Here is an 18,716-nt window from a genome sequence, read left to right as displayed (position 1 = left end):
GTTCCTTGAGTATGCTTAATGACTAAATTATTATTATTTGTTCTCCTTTGACTGTTTTCCTTTGTTTCTGCATTTTCTCACTTCTCTGATTAAACTTATTCTCTGGCTAAAGTTTTTCCACAGACAAAAGGCAGGCTGAGGACATGGGGGGAAGGACCATAGTAGGGTCCTGCTCTGTTTCAACATTGTCAGATCATATTAAAAAATGTTGTCTATAGGGAACCCCTTTTAAAATATAAATATTTAAATAGATTACAAATAAAAATATACAAAACGTTAGCATGCACACACTACTCAAGAGAAAGCCAGTGACTATATTAATATCATAAAACATACAATTCAGAGCAAAGACTATTACAAGGGATAAAGAGAAGTATTACAAAAATTCACCAGAAAGACATAATAATTCTATATTGATGTACCTAACAGTAAAACTTCAAAATATACCAAGGAAAGACTTATAGAATGAAAGGAGAAATAGACACGTCTGTATTTATAGTTGGAGACTTCAGTATTCCTCTCTAAAAAACTGATAAAACAGGAAGGTGGCAAAATCAGAAAGGATACGGAACACCTGAATAATACTAAAGTCAACTTGACCTAATTGCCATTTTTAGAATGTAACACCTAAAAGCAACAGAATGCACATTTTTTTTCAAGTACACATAGAACATTCACCATGATAGAACATGTTTTGGGAAATAAAACCTCAACAAATTTAGAAGAATTTAAGTCATACAAAATACATTTTCTGATCATAATGGAATTAAACTAGAAATCAATAACAGAAGGATATCTGGAAAACTCCCAAATATGTGGAAATTAAATGACACTCATCTAAATAAACCACATGTCTAAGAAGAAGTCACTAAGGAAACTAAAAGAATTTTTTTTGAAATTAAAGGTAATAAAAAAACAATGACAGTTGTGGGATGTGACTAAAGTAGTGTCTGGGGGAAGTTTATAGCATTCGATTCTTATATTAAAAATAAGAAAAGTCCCAACTCAGTGATGTATACTTCCACCTCATATCCTACATGAAAATAAAAAGTCAGATGGAGTAGTAAATAACTTTATTCAGAAAGGCAAATCTTCTAAAACTATTATAAGGAAATTTGGGAGGGAGTTCAAGGGAAGATTGTAGGGGTACAGCACAGTTTTTGATTTTCCATATTACCCTGCTAGTGTTTGAGAGTCTCCTGAAGAGGCAGGGGGCGGCTGTGGCTCACCGCGGGGACAAGGACACTGGCAGCAGAAGTTCTGGAAAGTACTCCTTGGCGTGAGCCCTCCTAGAGTCCGCCATTAGCCCCACCAGAGTCTCTAGTGTATTTATTTATTTATTTATTTATTTATTTTTGCGGTACACGGGCCTCTCACTGTTGTGGCGTCTCCCGCCGCGGAGCACAGGCTCCGGACGCGCAGGCCCAGCGGCCATGGCTCACGGGCCCAGCCGCTCCGCGGCACGCGGGATCCTCCCAGACCGGGGCATGAACCCGTATCCCCTGCATCGGCAGGCGGACTCTCAACCACCGCGCCACCAGGGAAGCCCTCTAGTGTATTTATTTTTAATTTCAGTTATTGTATTCTTCAGCTCTGTTTGGTTCTTCTTTATATTTTCTAACTCTTCGTTAAACTTCTCACTGTGTTCATCCATTCGTCTCCCAAGTTCATTGAGCAACTTTATGATCATTACCTTGAACTAACTCTTTATTGGGTAGATGCTTATCTCCACTTCACTTAGTTCTTCTGAGGTTTTATCTTGTTCCTTTGTTTAGAACATACTCTTCTACCACCTCATTTTGCCCAATTCTGTTTTTATTCCTATACATTAGTTAGATCAGTTTCATTTCCCAATCTTAGAGAATTAGGCTGATGTAGGAGATATACTATGGGTCCAGCAGCATGCTCCCTCTGGTCACCAGAGGGGTGTCACCTATGTGGGCTGCATGGGGCCTTCTGTTGTGGCATGCTGACTACTGTGGGTTGGTGGGTCTGGTTCCTGGCCTAGTTGGCGGCCATGCCCTGCTTTGTGCTGAGGCTGCCAGCCACTGGTAGCTGAGGCTGAGTCCTGGCATGGCTGGCTGTGCAGCCTGTGGGGTCCTGGGACTGGTTCTGACTGACTGGTGGGCACGTAAGCCCTTTGCACTAATAGGCAAGAGGGAGAACTCCAAAATGGCACTTGTTAGCACCAGTGTTCTTGTGGTAGAACAGGCTCCCCCAAATTGCTGCCGCCACCATCTATGTTCCCAGAAGGAGTCCCAGTTACCTCCTGCCTCTCTGGGAAGCTCTCCAAGATTAGCAAGTGGTTCTGACCCAGCTGCCTTTCAAATTACTGCCTCTGGGCTTCCCTGGTGGCGCAGTGGTTGAGAGTCCACCTGCCGATGCAGGGGACACAGGTTCGTGCCCCGGTCCGGGAAGATCCCACATGCCGCGAAGCGGCTAGGCCCATGAGTCATGACCACTGAGCCTGCGTGTCCGGAGCCTGTGCTCTGCAACGGGAGAGGCCACAACAGTGAGAGGCGCGCGTACCGCAAAAAAAAAAAAAAAAAAAAAAAAAAATTACTGCCTCTGTGCTGGGTCTCAGTGTGTGAGATTTTGTGAGTGCCCTTTAATAGTGAAGTCTCTGTTTCCTACAGCCCCCTCTGGCTCTCTTGTACAAAAGTCTTGTTGGCCTTCAAAGCAGATGTTTTGGGGATTCATCTTCCCAGTGTAGGACCCCTTGGCTGGGGAGCCCGATGTGGGGCTCTGACCTTGATTTCTCTTGGAGGAGAACTTCTGCATTTGTAATTATTCTCCTGTTTGTGGGTTGCCTACCCAGAGGTGTGGGTCTTGACTATACTGTATCTCTGCCCCTCCTACCCATCTGTTGTAGTTCCTTCTTCATATCTTTAGTTGTGGGAAATATTTTCTGCTAGTTCTCATTGATAGTTGCTCTGTAAATGTAATTTTGGTGTGCCTATGGGAGAAGGTGAGCTCAGGTTCTTCTTACTCTGCCATCTTGGTCACATCCTCCTGCCTTTTTATCTTATTGTTTGAATTTCCTCTGTGATAGTACCAGCTCAGATAATTATAATAATGATAAATTCAATAAAGATTGTTATTAATGCTACTATATATTACTACCATCACTACCGGTACTTTTAATGTGTACTTACTACATACCAGTACTACAGTATCCGGTAAGTCCTTTGAACACAAAAGACTTATAAAAATAGCTTAATATGTCTCTGTTTGGTGAAGGGCAGACCTCTCACAGGTTCTTCTCAGGCTCCTAACACAGTCCTCAGGCACAGGTGGGCCCTAACTCTGTTAGTACGCCCTCTGGTGGCGGGGGTGGGGATTGGCTGGGAAGGGACTTGAAGGAATGAAATTTCTGAGGTAGTGTTAATGTTCTTTGTCTTGATGGGAGTTTACGTTACACAAGTGAATGCCTTTATCAGCTTCATCTAATGATCTACTTAATATTTGTGCATTTTGTCAGCATCTAAACTTCACCTTAATAAGGAACCATAAACAAGTTTTGAACTCTAGTTAATGATATGCAAGCTGAAGTATAATGATAGGAAGCTGAGTGATGTGTACCCATGTGTGCAGCCTACTTCGAAATGCATTAGAAAAGAAGATGAATTGATGGATGGAAGAGAGATGGATAAATGGCATGGATATGTGATATGTGATAAAGTGAATGTAGCTAAATTTTTTTTTTTTAAGTACCAGGGATCTTTATTCTCAGGGCTGATATTGAATCTGTGGCTGCAGGTAATATGTCACTATTTTGAGAATAAAAGTTCCCGTTATCTTCATTCTTTGCAAGTCTTCAGCCACAAAGTTACACATTATTCTCATAACAAGATAAGTGAATCAGGCTGGAAGGGGATTAAAGAGGTACACTGATGATAAAAGCAAAGGGGAGCAAACACTTCTACAAGCATATTGTCCCAGTTACCTTGAAGGTTAAGTTTCAGATTAATTTGTAGCTAAGTGTTAAGTGAAGAAACCAAGTTGAGAACATCTGGGTGTTCACCATACAGTTCTTTCAACTTTGCTGTACGTTTGAAAATTTTCATACTAAGAAGATGCAAGAGCCAGTTCTAAAGCTGGGTTTCCAAGTGGGCCTAGTGAGACACAGAATAGAAGTACAATAGAGCTGGCCATTCACAAGCCTGAATGTTACTCTGCTCTACCAGAGTCTGAGGCCTCTGTGGGTCATTTGCCTTAGTGGTTCTGCTAACCAGGAATCAGTTATTGTCTAGGAGACTGAACATAAACCATGCCATCATTATGACTCCCTTTAGCATATTATCAAAACAGGTGAAGAAAAAAATGCCTGCAAATTCCACACACTAGCCACCTCTTTCACAGCAGTTTGAAATGGGAACTAAACCTGGCTTGATGGGACTGGTTGTGTGTTTCCCAAGCTGGGAGGTGGCTGTGGAGCTGGAGGGGCAAGTTGGCTTGTTCCATGAGCCAATAAAAGAGCAGGCAAGCCAAACCAGCCTGTGAAGAGGCAGACTGGTCATTTTCTTCCAGAGTGTATGTGCTGCATTTGGTATTTCCTTTGCGAGCACTAATGGGCTGGGCTTGCCTGGCGTTCCCTGGGTCCCCAGCGGGGAGGGAGGCTCATTTGGCCAGATTCCCCTGCTGGCATCTGTCCATGAGCACGTATCTCTTCACAGCATCTCTGCCCCTGCCTGTGTTTTTTTTTTTCCCCCAGGTGATCGTGTTGCCATTGAGCCTGGTGCTCCCCGAGAAGCTGATGAATTCTGCAAGATTGGCCGATACAATCTGTCACCAACCATCTTCTTCTGTGCCACGCCCCCTGATGACGGGAACCTCTGCCGGTTCTACAAGCACAATGCTAACTTCTGCTACAAGTTAGTGCCCATGGCCCAGCTGTGCCACCTGGGACCTCTTCTCCAATGTTTGTTTGGTGCTCTTTCTTCTAGTTTTCTTCATTCTTTTTAGCTCATAATTCTAGACATGAGGCATCCCTTGGCAGGCCTGCCCTTCTTGGAGTCATTGAGGGAGGGTAGCCTGACTAGGGCTAAGACTGACTCACAGTGCTTGCTTTTAGTCTTTCAGTCTAACTTTCCCTCACCTAGAGCAATAATAGAAAATCATTGCTGAAATCACTCACTCCTCTCCAGCCGTCTTGGAGATAATTTATTGTAGTTGTCCTCCATTATTGGTTTCCACTGCAGCCACAAGAAAGAGATCTTGTAACAGTAGAAACCTTGGCAACAACTAGGGTTTACTGTGGCATGGAGCCAGGGCATGAGCTTTGGGACCCTGGATCCACTCCCTCCTAGTGAGTGACTTTGAGGAAATGACTTAACCTTCTTCTGCTTCAGTCTCTTTTAATCACTTGGAGATTAAATAAGGCAATGCACATAAAGTCACAATTGTTTGTTTTTTTATTTATTTTTGGTTGCGTTGGGTCTTCGTTGCTGTGCGTGGGCTTTCTCTAGTTGTGTCGAGTGGGAACCACTCTTCGTTGCAGTGCATGGGCTTCTTATTGTGGTGGCTTTTCTTGTGGAGCACTGGCTCTAGGCGTGTGGGCTTCAGTCGTTGTGGCACGCAGGCTCAGTAGTTGTGGCGCACGGGCTTAGTTGTTCTGCGGCATGTAGGATCTTCCCAGACCAGGGCTCGAACCCTTGTCCCCTGCATTGGCAGGTGGATTCCTAACCACTGTGCCACCAGGGATGTCCCCACAATTATTGTTATTACGTGCCTGGCCTTGTGCTAATAAGTGCTTTGCATGCCTTATTTAACTTTCATAACTGTAATGGCGAGGTGGGCACCAGTATTGCAGTATTGTGTGAGAGTCAGCAGAGGCAGGAGAAGGCTAACTGGCTAATTGGCTTGAACACAGAACAGAGCCAGGAGTCAAGCTGGGGTGGCTGTGATTCTCAAGCTCCTGCCCTGTGCTCACTACCCTACCTCAACTGTCAAAGTGATTTGGGGAAGTTGTGTCTGGCAGAAGCAGAGTTCTATACCTTCTGCATGGGCCCCAGCCCATGGAGCTCTGGGATGCTGCTTTCCTTCTGAACCAACGAGGCGCATTTTCCTCCTACCCCAGCCTGGTCCTGGCAGTGACTCTTTGGGCCAGGATGGGGCTTGTCTTTTGAAGTCCAGGTGCCAGTCAGGGGCGGTCTGACAGATCTGAGTTTTCTAGTGCCTACTGGAAGTCTTGAGAGGAGTCACAGGCCAGGGACCTCATGATGAGTTTAAGTCAGCACTCTAGGAGAGAGCAGTTTACCTGTGCAGAGTCCACCTTTGAGCAAGTGGTTCCTGAATCTTCCCACTTTTTCTGGGTCCTTTCCAAGTCAAAGTGGCAAACAAGTGTTTCGTGGAAAGCAGAAGAGCATGGTGGTAAAGCTTGAGACTAACCACTGGTTTTTCCCATTTGCCAACTGTGTGACCTTGAGCAAGGTACTTAAACTTTGTAACCTCAATCTCCTGTGCAATGGAAATAATAATATCGCCATGATGAAATGCATAGAATTAGAGATGGGATTCAGTGGGAAAAGCATATCAAGTACTCAGCACGAGGCCTGGCACTGAAGAGGAGCTCAGTAAACAGTGCCATGATGTGTCGTAGCTATGGCCTTGTATCTGGGGGATGTTACAGGGATAGGCCTGAAAAGGAGCCTTGCACTGGGAATCGTGGGCGGGGGACGGGGGCGCAAGTGGTTTGCAGGGAATGGTGCGGGAGGAAGTGTTCTGGTTGGCAATGGCAAGGGGAGGGCTGTGGAGGGCCTCTAGGGGACATGCAACCCCTACCTTTCCTCTTCTCCTGGGGTACTTTGTATCTATGTCCCCAGCCCAGCCGTGGATCTACACCCTTCTCTCTGGTTTCTCTTTGTGCGGATTTGTACACTGCCACACCTTCTTTATCTTCCGACCCACCTTATTTTCTTTCTGTCTTCCTGCTTCCCCCTTGGCTTCTTGATCGTTCTTTAACCCTTTTTCCTATTTCCTGAATCCCATTTTGAAAACCACCAAGTTGCTTTGTCATTTTCTGGTGTTTGTAAAATCATGAACAATTAGGGCCGGGAAGAAACTCATCCCCTTTCCCTCAACCTCCACTGAACAAGGTTGGGGAAGGAGGACCCAGTAACTCTCCCCAGGTCAGTGGCAAAAGGGCTGGACCCCAGGACTCTGGCTACGGCTGCATGTGTGATAAGGCAGCATCTGCCTAATCAGTGGAATAATCTCCCATGTAACAATCCTCTCTCATCACCATCCCCAATCCCATTTCTCCCTGGTATTCTTATTCCAAAGGGAAGTCAGAGCAGAAGATGAGAGGAGCACACAGTTCCTGACCACAGGCCACCCTCAGTTTAGCCCCAGCACCGGCTTTGGGGGAGGCCCAAATGTGAAGAGGCAGGACTGTCGGAGAGAGTGTGTGTGACTGGGGGTCCTTGAGAGAGTTTGGGAATCTTCATTATTTCACTTCAAACTCTTCCCCCTTATTTGGAATTGATGGGGTAGGTTTGGTGGGTAGAAGGGATGATGACAACAGTCAGAGCAAGAGAGTGGATTGGCGTGTGGGAAATGATGTGAGAGAAGCAGAGGGGAGGGGAGAAAAAAGGGGTGGTGGGCACCAGTCAGGCCGAATGCAGGCCTTGTTATTTATTCTGTGGAGGATCAGGAATAGAAGGATCATGGGGATCAGCACATGGTTTGGCTGCCACTTTTTTCTCTTTTTGGAACTTGAGGGTTTTCACGTTCTTGCATGCGGAGGTTGTGGGTGTGCTGAATAAATACTGGGCAGTGAGGAGCTAGCAGAAGTTAGATATTAACTACGGAGCTGCTTGTACCGAGAGGCAGCCGATGCGGGACAGGCAGAGGATATGGAATCAGGCGATCTGGGTTTAAGTCTTGTTCTTCTGCTCACTAGCCTTGTAACCTTGGGCAAGTCTCTCAATGTCTTCAGCTTCAGTTCTGCTTCTGTAGAATAAAGGTAAAAACAAAGCCTGCCCGGGAATTCCCTGGCGGTCCAGTGGTTAGGACTCTGGGCTTTCACTGCCAAGGGCCTGGGTTCAATCCCTGGTCTGGGAACTACGATTCTGCAAGCCTTGTGGCCAAAAAAAAAAAACAAAAAACCACCACCAACAACAAAGCCTACCCTTCCTGCCTGACAAGTTCATGGTGAGGATTAAATGAGATATGGAGGAGAAAGTCTCTAAATCTGTGAAGCATTATGCAAATATTTGCTGTCTTCATCAGTGGGATGGTTAAGAGGGTCAAGGTGCCAGTGGACAGGGAAGTGAAAACCAAGAACCCAGTGGCAAAGGTGACACAGCATTTAATCTGCTTAACCAATCCAGGGACAGCCAGGCAGCTGCTGCTATCAGATGTGGTTCTTCTGGAGCGTGTTAATATGGGAGACAGTGTACAGAGTGAAGTCAGCTTCTAATCACTGTTTTGCAAAGCTGCTGATAGTCTGGATTGTTTGCTAAAACGAAACCAGAAATGTTATAAGTTTGAGAAGCAGATGAAATGCTGGAATGGTATTAAGTTAAACCCTTGTGAAATGAACTTTTCATTTATGAATGACAGCCACACCACACTTTATCTTGGATAGCATTTTCAGAGGGGAGCAGTATGATATGGGCTCTGGAATCAGACATATCTGGCTTCCAGTTCAAACCCTTTAAGCCTCTCAATACTCACTGGTTTTGAATTTTTGGAGCAAGCCATTTAATCCTCCAAGGCTTGGTTTCCTCGTCTGTAAAATGGGAATAATAATATCTACCACAGAATTATTCTGAGGATTTACATGAGTGAATGTATGTAAATTGCTTAGCACATTGCCCAGCACATAAATTAAAGCTCAGTAAATATTAGCTATTGTTATTGTTGTTAACCCAGAAGGACTAACTAAGTGTGTTGAATGACTCCTCAGACTTCCTGACAATGTCACCTTTGAGGAAGGGGCCCTGATTGAGCCACTGTCTGTGGGGATCCATGCCTGCCGGCGAGCTGGAGTCACCCTGGGGCACAAGGTCTTTGTGTGCGGAGCTGGTAAGAAACAGATGACACCCTGGTTATGAGTTCATTAAAGGGGAATATGGGGATCCCTCTGCCCATTTCATTCCCCCTCCAAGGGCTGAAATTGGTCCTAGAATCTTTCCGGGTTAGGGAGGATCACAGTGTCCCATTCCTTCAATGACACGCACTTTGCTAAATAAATATCTGCAGGCATGGTAGTAACCAATGTTATTTCCTAGGCAACATAACCCTTTTGTTCACTTAAAGATTACAATTTGGGATTATTTTTCAACCCTTGACAGGAAACTAGGGAAATATTTTTGGTAGTAAAGGGAAGGGCAACTTTTGGAACTTTCAAATCATCCTAGAGAACTGGTCTCCTGGTCCTTCCAGAATGAGGCGGCCCATGGTTACGACCAGCAGAAGGAGTGGGGTCCAGCTCACTGTGAGTCAGCACTCTGCCCACATTGGCTTGCAGCTAGTTGCCTTCTTCCTCCCCTGCTTCCCGTCGCTTGAACAAGCCTAGCGGCCTTAGACTGAATCATCTAGGCTTCTAACTGCTTCTGGTGACTCAAACAACATGCTTCACTCCTTGTGGGTGTACTCTGGTATTCCTCATACACTTTTATTTTTTTATGGAGATATAACTGATGTATAACATTATATTAGTTTCAAGTGTACAACATAATGATTTGTTATTTGTATATATTGCAAAATGATCACCACAATAAGTCTAGTTAACATCTGTCACCTTACAGTTATAAAATTTTTTTTCTTATAAGAACTTTTAAGATCTATTCTCTTAGCAACTTTCATACATGCAATACAGTATTAACTTTAGTCACCATGCTGTACATTAGATAACCAGGACTTATTTATTTTATAACTGGAAGTTTGTACCTTTTGACCCTCTTCATCCATTTCACTGCTGCCACCACCACCTCTGGCAATCAATCTATTCTCCATATCTATGAGCTCAGCTCCATATCTATTCTTCATATCTATGGAATATTTTATATACAAACACACACACACACACACACACATACACACCACATTTTCTCTGCCTATTCATCCATTCATCCACACTTAGGTGGATTCCATCTCTGGGCTATTGTAAATAATGCTGCAGTGAATATGGGGATGGAGATAACATTTTGAGTAAGTTTTTATTTTCTTTGGATAAAATTCCACTTCTGAGTAGAAGTAGAATTGCTGGATCATTTTTGAGGAATCTCCACACTGTTTTCCGTAGTGTCTGCACCAATTTACATTCCCACCAACAGTGCATAGGGGTTTCCTTTTCTCTGCATCCTCACCAATACTTTTTACTTCTTGTCTTTTTGATAATAGCCATGCTAACAGGGGTACAGTGATATCTCTTTGTGGTATTGATTTACATTTCTCTGATTAGTGATGTCGAGCATCCTTTTATGTTTATTTTGGCTATCTGTATGGATTCTTTGGAAAAATGTCTAGTCATATCCTCTGCTCATTTTTCAATCAGATTGCTTTTTACTATTGAGTTGTGCAAGTTCTTATATATATTTTGGATATTAACCCATATCAAATATATGATTTGCAAATATTTTTCTCCTACTCAACATGTTGCCTTTTTCATTTTGTTGTTGTTTCCTTTGCTGTGCAGAAGCTTTTTAGTTTGATACAGTCCCACTTGTTTATTTTTGCTTTTATTGCCTTTGCTTTTGGTGTCAAATCCAAAAACTCAAGACTGATGTCAAGGAGCTTACTGCCTATGTTTTCTTCTAGGAGTTTTATGGTTTCGGGTCTTATATTCAAGTCACTAATCCATTTTGAGTTAATCCTCATACACTTTGTGACTGATTTTCTTTGGCAGGGCCAAATAAGTGACTACAGGGCTTCCTAAGCAGGGTGATGGGTGTAGAACAGATTTGCCTCAATGAGCCAGCAGACTGTAGGATTCACGTGACAGATTTATTTTAAAAAACTCTGCATAGGGCTTCCCTGGTGGCGCAGTGGTTGAGAGTCCGCCTTCCGATGCAGGGGATACGGGTTCGTGCCCCGGTCTGGGAGGATCCCACATGCCGCGGAGCGGCTGGGCCCGTGAGCCATGGCCGCTGAGCCTGCGCGTCCGGAGCCTGTGCTCTGCAACGGAAGTGGCCACAACAGTGAGAGGCCCGCGTACCGCAAAAAAAAAAAAAAAAAAAAAAAAAAAAAAAAAAAAAAACTCTGCATAAGTAATACTTTTTTGCTATAGAAAAAGAAGTTAAATCATACATACCACACCTGCACGCACGTGCACACACACAAAAATTCACTGATAGCCCCATCACCCATCAGCCTGAGGGAACCACTTTTAACATTTTGGTGTAGAATATTTCAGTTTGGTTTTTGTTTTTGTTTGTTTAACTCATGAGATCATCCTGAATATGCTTCATTTTACCTACTCTTTTAAAAAATTAATATACTGTGAACATTTTTCTATGTCATTAGATAAAAGAGTTAGACGACATAATTTTTAATAGCTGTGTAGTATCCTTCTGTAGTTAAGTTAAGTAGTCACCCCTTTGTTGGTTATTTCAGGTATTTCTCAGTGTTTTGCTTTCTGGGCGAACTCACTAAATTATTCTCAAGGGGAGTGTCCGAAAAGCAAATCCTCAAAGATATTCTGCATAGCCTTATTTGTGGTCTGGTTTTTGTGGTAAAACCATCTAGTGTGCCTATAAAGTGGGGAAGCAGGTGGTCTTTGGGCTGATTCTCAGGCACCTGGACATCCTGGAGCTGCCTGATTAACTGGGTCAACCTAGGACACCCTCCAAGGTGGTTCTCAGAGGGCACCTGAAAGGATACATCTCACCTTGGGGAGGCATGTTGGGTTCTAAGAAGGTAGGGGGTCAAAGAGAGAAGAGGAGCCCAGCACTGGGAGCAGATTCCAGGTAGAGGACAGTCCCTCATGCACTCATTTACTCATGCATTCAACAAACAGTTGTTAAGGTCTCACTATATGTTAGGCACTGGGATAGATGCTAGAGGTACTCAAAAGATACAGTTCCTGTCCATGGCCTAGACAAGGGGGAGAGCTGGTGTTTGATATTTCACAAATGTCTCCTATTTCCTGCTTTATTTAGGGCCAATTGGACTGGTCAGTTTGCTCGTGGCCAAAGCAATGGGTGCATCTCAAGTGGTGGTGACTGGTAAGGTTTTCTTCTTTTTAAATCTCCTTGGGATGGAAGCAGCTGGGCCTACAGTTTTGGAGCAGGAGCATGAGACCTGTTCCCTTCCTGGAGTAGTGGGTTTCTAACGAGGCTCCTGCTCTTTTCTTCTGGGTTCCAGGGTTGAAAAGCCCACCCAGGAGATGACCAAGTCAGGGCTGAGGAGGAGACTCTTTTGAAGCTCCTGGGAGAGGGTGGCTGCTGCAGAGAAGAGGACCTGGCTCTTTATGTGCGGACCTCAGATGCTTATACTGCCCACTTGGTCCTAAGAAGAGTTTCAGCCCTTGGGTTGTTTGACCAAGCTCAGAGGGTGTGTGTGCGTGTGTGTGTGTGATGTGGAGTTAGTGGGGTATGTGATGTGTTTATAAGAGGATGTTTATGTGTGAGGTGTGTGGTATGAGTGAGAGACATGTACTCGTGTGTGTGAGGAGAGCTTCTCTGACAGGACGTGGGTATGTGTGTGTGGAGCAGTGTGGTATGATGGAAGCGTGTGGGGTATAGAAGGGTGTGTGTGTGTGGAGAAGGCATCCGTGAGAGAGAATGTGTGTGTGTATAATGTATCTGAGAGTGTTTGTAGGTGTGAGGAGAGGTTATATGAGAGTGTGTGGGTGGGCATGTAGAGTTGTGTGGTGTATGGGGTGTTGGGGATATATGAGGGGAGTGGGGATGCAGAAGGATGTCATTGCGTGTTTTGTGTGAGAAGGTGAGAGAGTGTGTGTGTAGCTGTGTAGAGCTGTGTGGTATGTATGGGGGTGTATCGGGGTGTAGAAGGATGTGGATGTTTGAGAAGTTTTCTAAGAGATTATGTGTGAGGGTGTGTTTAGAGAGTATGTGTGTTGGGCTCAGTGATACCATCACTACACCAGAGCTTCCTTGCCATCGGAATCTGCACCTTCATTGTTTCTTCCTAATCCACCATCCAGTTTCTCAGTTTGAAAGAAACTTTTGTTCAACTTTAGATCTGTCAGCCTCTCGGTTGTCTAAAGCCAAGGAAGTTGGAGCTGATTTCCTCCTCCAGATCTCCAACGAGAGCCCACAGGAAATTGCCAATAAAGTGGAAGGCCTGCTGGGGTGCAAGCCAGAAGTTACCATCGAGTGCACAGGGGTGGAGACCTCCATCCAGGCGGGCATATACGTGAGTGGAATAAGGGTAGCTAAGCTGGTAGGCAGCTTCAGGGAATCAGTGCAGGGTAGTGAACCAAGTAGGATTCCTAGGATCAAGCTTCTCCACTGATTTGCTATGTTGACCACCCCTCCCCCAACCAGGTAATTCTTTGTTAACTGCTTTCTTATCTCTCTTGTGGAGGTAGTGACAGTTCCCTAACATCTTCATTGGGTTATTGTGAAGTTCAAACTAGGTAACAGATATACATGGGCCTTGAAAGATGTTAAGTGACCCATACCTTTAGAATGGGATTGTTGTTATGATCACATCTGTGATCATGAAAATAGTGCTCTTGGTAAAAAAAAAAAATCAACAGGAGGAACAAGGAAGCATGCCTTAGTTGAGTATGGGAAATCCCTATCTTGTTTTATTGAGGAAAACTGTAGTCTTTGAGTCATTGATACAAACTGAGTTGTTAATTCATTTAGTCACAAAGGTGAGGTGATATTTCAGTGTCACAGTTGTCTACTACTGTCCTTTCCCAGAATTACGAACAGATAAGCTGCCAATACCTGATTTACCCCTCAGCAACCCACCAGTAATTTATGGGATGTTGGAGGGGGAGGGGCAGGGAGGAGTAAAATTGAGAAATCAAAGTATGAGGAAAAGAAGGAAGAAAAGAATAAGAGCTAGATTCCGAGCTCTACCGTGGGCCGTGTCCTCTGCTGTGTGCTTTATAAACATGATGCCTAATCTGCATAATAGCCCTGAAAATGAGTTCTCGTTTTCCACATTTTACAAGGAGAGCGGCCCAGTGACTCGCCTTGAGCGCACTGCTCCAGTGCCTGGGCTTTCCTTACTCCATCTGGCTCCTCTGGAGAGGAAGGGATAGAGGGGACAAGGAACCAGTGCTAGGGTGGGAGGGGCTGGGCTGGGGAGAGCATCGGTAGCTGCCACCGCTGGGCACTCCTGCCCTGTCTCCCAAACTGCTTTCTCACAGCAGCACATGCTTCTTCCTTCCTTCTCAGTCACAGCCAGTCACACACAAGGGCACTGTCCACCGTGCAAGGCATTCTGGGAAAACCTGATCCCTCGAGCTGTGTGGCAGGGCCCTCAAGCCTGGCACACCCAGCCAGAGCTGCCTTCCCCTCCTCCTACCAAGATGCATATGGCACCGGGGGCCAAGGAAGCAGCGGGAGAGGCAGGAGCAGGTGCCACTTTTGCCCTAACCTTGTTCCAGCTGGAATCAGCCAGCTCTCTGCTCCACTGTCCAAGACAGTCAGTGGTCACCTTGTGGGAAGGGGGAAAGAGAAACCAAAACCCAGAGGGCGACGGGTCTGTGTGTGATCAGTGGAGCTGTGTTCGACCCATGGCAGGGCTTGGGTTCCTGCCTTGTGCCTGGCTTTGTGCCAGACACCTTGAGGGCTTGACCAGGAAGGTGCGTCTACTGTTTTCAAGTTGTCAGCAGGTCAGTGACCCCCCACTCAAGAGAGAGGCAGTAAAAGACATGGCTTCCTAGTGCAAGTCCTTCCTTCCTCTTGTGCCCTGCCTGGAGGGCATCTGAGAACAAGTTGATATCTCCAACTGTTGATGGTGGGGGTCCAGTTGCCAGGCTACCTGAGGTGGGCGTGGAGGTAAATGTGACACAAGGGCCTTATGAAGCCTGAAGCCGGTGCCTGTCCTGAGTGGGGAGTGGAGCATCATGCATGACAGGTGCTGTAGAATGCTACAGGTCACTCTGCCAAAGGGCAGGTTAGGCGGGGGCACCTTATGGACATACCTGAGAGTCACCTTTCTGCCATGTGATGTCTAGATAATGTTCGTGAGAAGACATAGCAAATGCTTAGGGTAGAATTGATGTCATCTCCTTGGTGTGGAAGTCACAACAACAAAACAGTGGTCTGAGATTTCCTTTGCCTATGGTCAGTAAGCTACTGGCCTCCTGGCAGCCTGGGATGACCAGTTTGGAAGAGGTTCCTCTTCCTCCTTACCAGGTGGAGAGGAAGTGCTGAATGGGCAACAGTTTTCCTGGAAAATTTCTCAATGTATTCTGTGGCTCCCTCACGATTCTGAACCCCTCCCCCAACACTTTTCCAATGAGGACAGCAATGTTTTTCAGTTGTGAGATACCCTCCCCCTTACTGACAGTGTTTATATGTCACAGGTGATTTGTAAGTGACTGCGCTTCAATAAAAACAGAAAACATGCCAAACGTTGAGCCCATCCTACTGCCAGCCACTGTGACTGTCACCCCTAAGAGCCCTGCTGAGGGGGAGGCATCGTCCTATTCTCACACATGAGGAACCCATGGCTGAGAGAGCACTGTCTAGGGTCCCAGAGCTCAAAAGTACAAATGCTGGGAGTCACCTCCACGCTACAGCCCTCTCTCCAGGGTGTATCCTTCCCCTCGGAGGTAGAAGCTGTGATGTTTGCTGTCTTACTGCTCCATTGTTTAGCACTTAGAATGGTCCCAGTAAGTGCTTTCTGCTGTTAACTGTAATGAAAACTTAGCATGAATGAATTGTCCATTTTTCTGTCCCTCACAGCATTGAGCACAATGACCCCCCAAAATCTCTGGGGCAGGCCTAGCACTCGTGAAGTTATGTGGAGATTGTCGGGGAAAATTTTGCTCTCTGCCCACTCAAAGAGGAAACTGATGAATCCATTATGACTGATACCATTGGGAGAATGTCTCTGGAACAAAAATTTCTAATTGCCAGCCTGCACATACAAGGCAGTTTTTAAACCACAGAAGTCCTACAGCCCTCCCCATTGGTATAGTGCTTGGTAGTTTGTTTTTTTTTTTACCAAGAAGGTGGTCCGTTAGAGGTTTGACACTCTGTCTTGTGGGGAGCACTCTGGAGGAGGAAGTGGCTGACACCAACATCTGGTACTGAATTAGTAAAGCTTTTTTTTTTCTTAATTGTTATTTTTTTAAATTTTATTTATTTTATTTTTGCTGCGTTGCGTCTTTGTTGTCTGATGTGCGCTTCTCTCTGGTTGCGGCGAGATGGGGCTACTCTTCGTTGCAGTGTGCGGGCTTCTCATTGCGGTGGCTTCTCTTGTTGCGGAGCACGGGCTCTAGGCACGTGGACTTCAGTTGTTGTGGCACTTGGGCTCAGTAGTTGTGGCTCACAGGCTCTAGATCACAGGCTCAGTAGTTGTGGCGCACGGGCTTAGTTGCTCCGCGGCATGTGGGATCTTCCCATACCAGGGCTCAAACCCGTGTCCCCTGCATTGGCAGGCGGATTCTTAAGCACTGCACCACCAGAGATGCCCCCTGAATTAGTAAACCTTTGAAAGATGCTCAGACTGCTTAAGGGTCAGCGATGGTTGTAGGGGAGATTCTCATTGCTCTCTGGAGAACGTTTGCTGTTTCCTGGGATGTTGTGGACAGCAGAAGATGCTCCCACTGTGCCTCCACTGGTAAGTGTATTATTTCAGGATCTTTAAAGGAGACATTGTTTACTCTGCTGCTCTGTTGAGTTTGGTTAACATGCTGAAGAGTCCAGCAGTATAGAAAGAGTCATGCTCTGAAATTTTTGGATACTTACCTGTTTGTATGGCAACAGTGCTACTGTGAGTGGGGTCTGTATTTTCTTATCTTCTTGGTTTTCTTGTTCTTACCTCTTCTTCAGGCCACTCAATCTGGTGGGACGCTGGTGCTTGTAGGGCTGGGCTCTGAGATGACCAGTGTGCCCCTAGTGCACGCAGCTACCAGGGAGGTGGACATCAAGGGTGTGTTTCGATACTGCAACACGTGAGTATGTTGTGGGTGAGCCAGGGTGGCGAGTGGCCAGCAACTCCAGGGAAGTCCCTAGGTGGCCTCTGGGACAAAGAGTCTCTTCCTGTTTATTCATGAGGGGCACTCCCTGGCCACACTGACAGCCTGTGTGTTATGATAAGGATCCAAAGATAGAGCATTCACTTGTGGTTAAAGAATGGGAGGGCAGAGCTGACAGGGCTGTAGGGAAAGAGGGGGGGAGGGGGATTTTGAAACATGCTCTTCTTGGATGTCTGCCACTCATTGCCTAGGCCCTCCCTTTTCCATTTCTTTTAAGTGGCCAGATCTCCATTTTCCCCCTTTAAAGCAAAGAAGGAGGGAAGCAGGACAACCGCAAGAACTCAAGTTCCTTGGTTCTCACTCCAGATCCCCAGGTCCCACCCTGGGAAATGAGAGGGTCTTAATAAATCCCACCTCATGTTCTGTGGGTCCATCCTCTCCCCTGCTGGGGCACTCTGTCCAGGACCACCTTCCCCACCAGTGGCCCTTTCTTCCATCTTCAGAGTCTGTAACCATTCCCTCAGCAGAGTGCTAGTTTTCCAGTAAACTCTGCCAAGCCAAGCTGCTAAAGGGTATGATTGGATCATCCTGGGCTTCCCCGCTGGAGGCTTATCTGCCTTTTCACAGTGGCTTCCATATGCCTTATGCCTTCATGCCAAATGAATTCTAGGCTTCATGGCAGACATTGCAGACGGCAGGGGACATTTGGGAACAGACTCTGTACTCCTGAATTATAAGTCATAAGATCCTTTCCACCATTGTTGGCCTGTAGAAGTGACCCTTGCAGAACCACAGAGCTACAAACAAATGTGGCCAAACTTATCTTGTGCTGGGTAGTTTTGGGGACCTCCCTCTTTCCTCCTAAAAGTTGAGTGTGATGCTTGTGATCTTTTCCAGGTGGCCGATGGCGATTTCAATGCTTTCATCCAAGTCTGTGAATGTAAAGCCCTTGGTCACCCATCGGTTTCCTCTGGAGAAAGCTCTGGAGGCCTTTGAAACATCCAAAAAGGGATTGGGGTTGAAAGTCATGATCAAGTGCGACCCCAAGGACCAGAATCCATGATATGAATTGGGCTCTGTCCTTGTCCCCACTCTCAGCATCTTGGGGTTGAGTGGTTGGCTGGGCAGTGGTGGAAGTTTCTTTTGAGTAGTAAGAATAATTAAAATAATTCATTATAAAAAGAGAGGCTTACACAGAGGAGTTGGTGTGCCTTAAAAACACAAGTAGGGGGACTTCCCTGGTGGCGCACTAGTTAAGAATCTGCCTGCCAATGCAGGGGACACGGGTTCAAGCCCTGGTCCGGGAAGATCCCACATGCTGCGGAGCAACAAAGCCTGTGTGCCACAACTACCGAGCCTGCACTCTAGAGCCCACGAGCTGCAAGTACTGAGCCCGCATGCCACAACTACTGAAGCCCACGCACCTAGAGCCCATGCTCTGCAACAAGAGAAGCCACCGCAATGAGAAGCCCGCGCACCGCAACGAAGAGTAGCCCCCGCTCTCCGCAACTAGAGAAAGCCTGCGCGCAGCAACCAAGACCCAATGCAGCCAAAAATAAATAAATTAATAAAATAAAAAAACCACAAGTAGGGAGGGACTTCTCTGGCGGCGCAGTGGTTAAGAATCCGCCTGCCA

At 46.0% G+C, this 18,716-nt stretch overlaps 1 protein-coding gene across 1 annotated transcript in view; it reads left to right on the top strand.

The window, feature by feature from the left end:
* The window catches only part of SORD (sorbitol dehydrogenase), a 35,430-nt gene extending 17,158 nt beyond the window's left edge, over positions 1 to 18,272 (top strand). The window contains exons 4-9 of the mRNA XM_079701026.1: positions 4,715 to 4,874; positions 8,912 to 9,030; positions 12,108 to 12,173; positions 13,151 to 13,326; positions 16,935 to 17,056; positions 17,978 to 18,272. Of these exons, the coding sequence (XP_079557152.1) occupies positions 4,715 to 4,874; positions 8,912 to 9,030; positions 12,108 to 12,173; positions 13,151 to 13,326; positions 16,935 to 17,056; positions 17,978 to 18,143 (809 nt within the window). The 3' untranslated portion in view covers positions 18,144 to 18,272. The remainder of the gene's footprint in view (positions 1 to 4,714; positions 4,875 to 8,911; positions 9,031 to 12,107; positions 12,174 to 13,150; positions 13,327 to 16,934; positions 17,057 to 17,977) is intronic.
* Positions 18,273 to 18,716: the final 444 nt, after the last annotated feature.

This window comes from Hyperoodon ampullatus (genome assembly GCF_949752795.1).
Source record: "Hyperoodon ampullatus genome assembly, chromosome: 3".
In the NCBI taxonomy this organism is placed as follows: domain Eukaryota; kingdom Metazoa; phylum Chordata; class Mammalia; order Artiodactyla; family Ziphiidae; genus Hyperoodon; species Hyperoodon ampullatus.
This window is presented reverse-complemented; position numbering and strand designations above follow the sequence as displayed.